Source organism: Charadrius vociferus, unplaced genomic scaffold (assembly GCF_000708025.1).
Source record: "Charadrius vociferus isolate BGI_N301 unplaced genomic scaffold, ASM70802v2 scaffold41, whole genome shotgun sequence".
Classification (NCBI taxonomy): domain Eukaryota; kingdom Metazoa; phylum Chordata; class Aves; order Charadriiformes; family Charadriidae; genus Charadrius; species Charadrius vociferus.
Genome location: NW_009647013.1, coordinates 1,659,303 through 1,659,771, shown reverse-complemented (window position 1 = coordinate 1,659,771; position 469 = coordinate 1,659,303). Strand labels below are relative to the sequence as shown.

At 68.0% G+C, this 469-nt stretch overlaps 1 protein-coding gene across 1 annotated transcript in view; it reads left to right on the top strand.

Moving 5' to 3' along the window:
- SCARA3 (scavenger receptor class A, member 3) overlaps positions 1-361 on the top strand; it is a 12,083-nt gene extending 11,722 nt beyond the window's left edge. Inside the window, exon 5 of the mRNA XM_009895473.1 lies at positions 3-361. Within this exon, the coding sequence (XP_009893775.1) occupies positions 3-361 (359 nt within the window). The remainder of the gene's footprint in view (positions 1-2) is intronic.
- The last annotated feature ends 108 nt before the right edge of the window (positions 362-469 follow it).

Sequence of the window (469 nt, the reverse complement as noted above, 5' to 3'; positions counted from 1 at the left end):
AGGGCCCTTGGAGGGCGGGGGAGGCCCGGCGGCGGCGAGTCTGCAGGACCAGACGGAGTCCCCCCAGCTCCTCGTACCTCCGTGGGCCTCCCGGCCTCCTGGATACTCCCCCACCCCTGCCAGGGGCAGCTGGGAGGGGGAAGAAAACTGCACCGTGCCTCAGTTTGCCCATCGGCCCCGGGGCCAGCTCGCAGGCCAGGTCCCAAAAGAAGAGGGAGACGGCGGAGAATTTGGGGTGGCATTAGCTGGAGTCACCCCGGGCGCAGGTCAGCCCGAGCCGAGACAGGACACGAGCAGGGAGAGGATACGCAGCCCACCATCGTCATCCTCCTCCTCCTCCCAGCGAGGAACTGGGGGCTGACGAGGGTCTGCCCCCCCCTCGCCCTCCCCAACCCCAATCCCACCCCTTCGGGACCCAGAGGGCAGCGGGGAGAAGCCGGGAAGCGCCTAAAAGAAGTTTAAAAGCAGC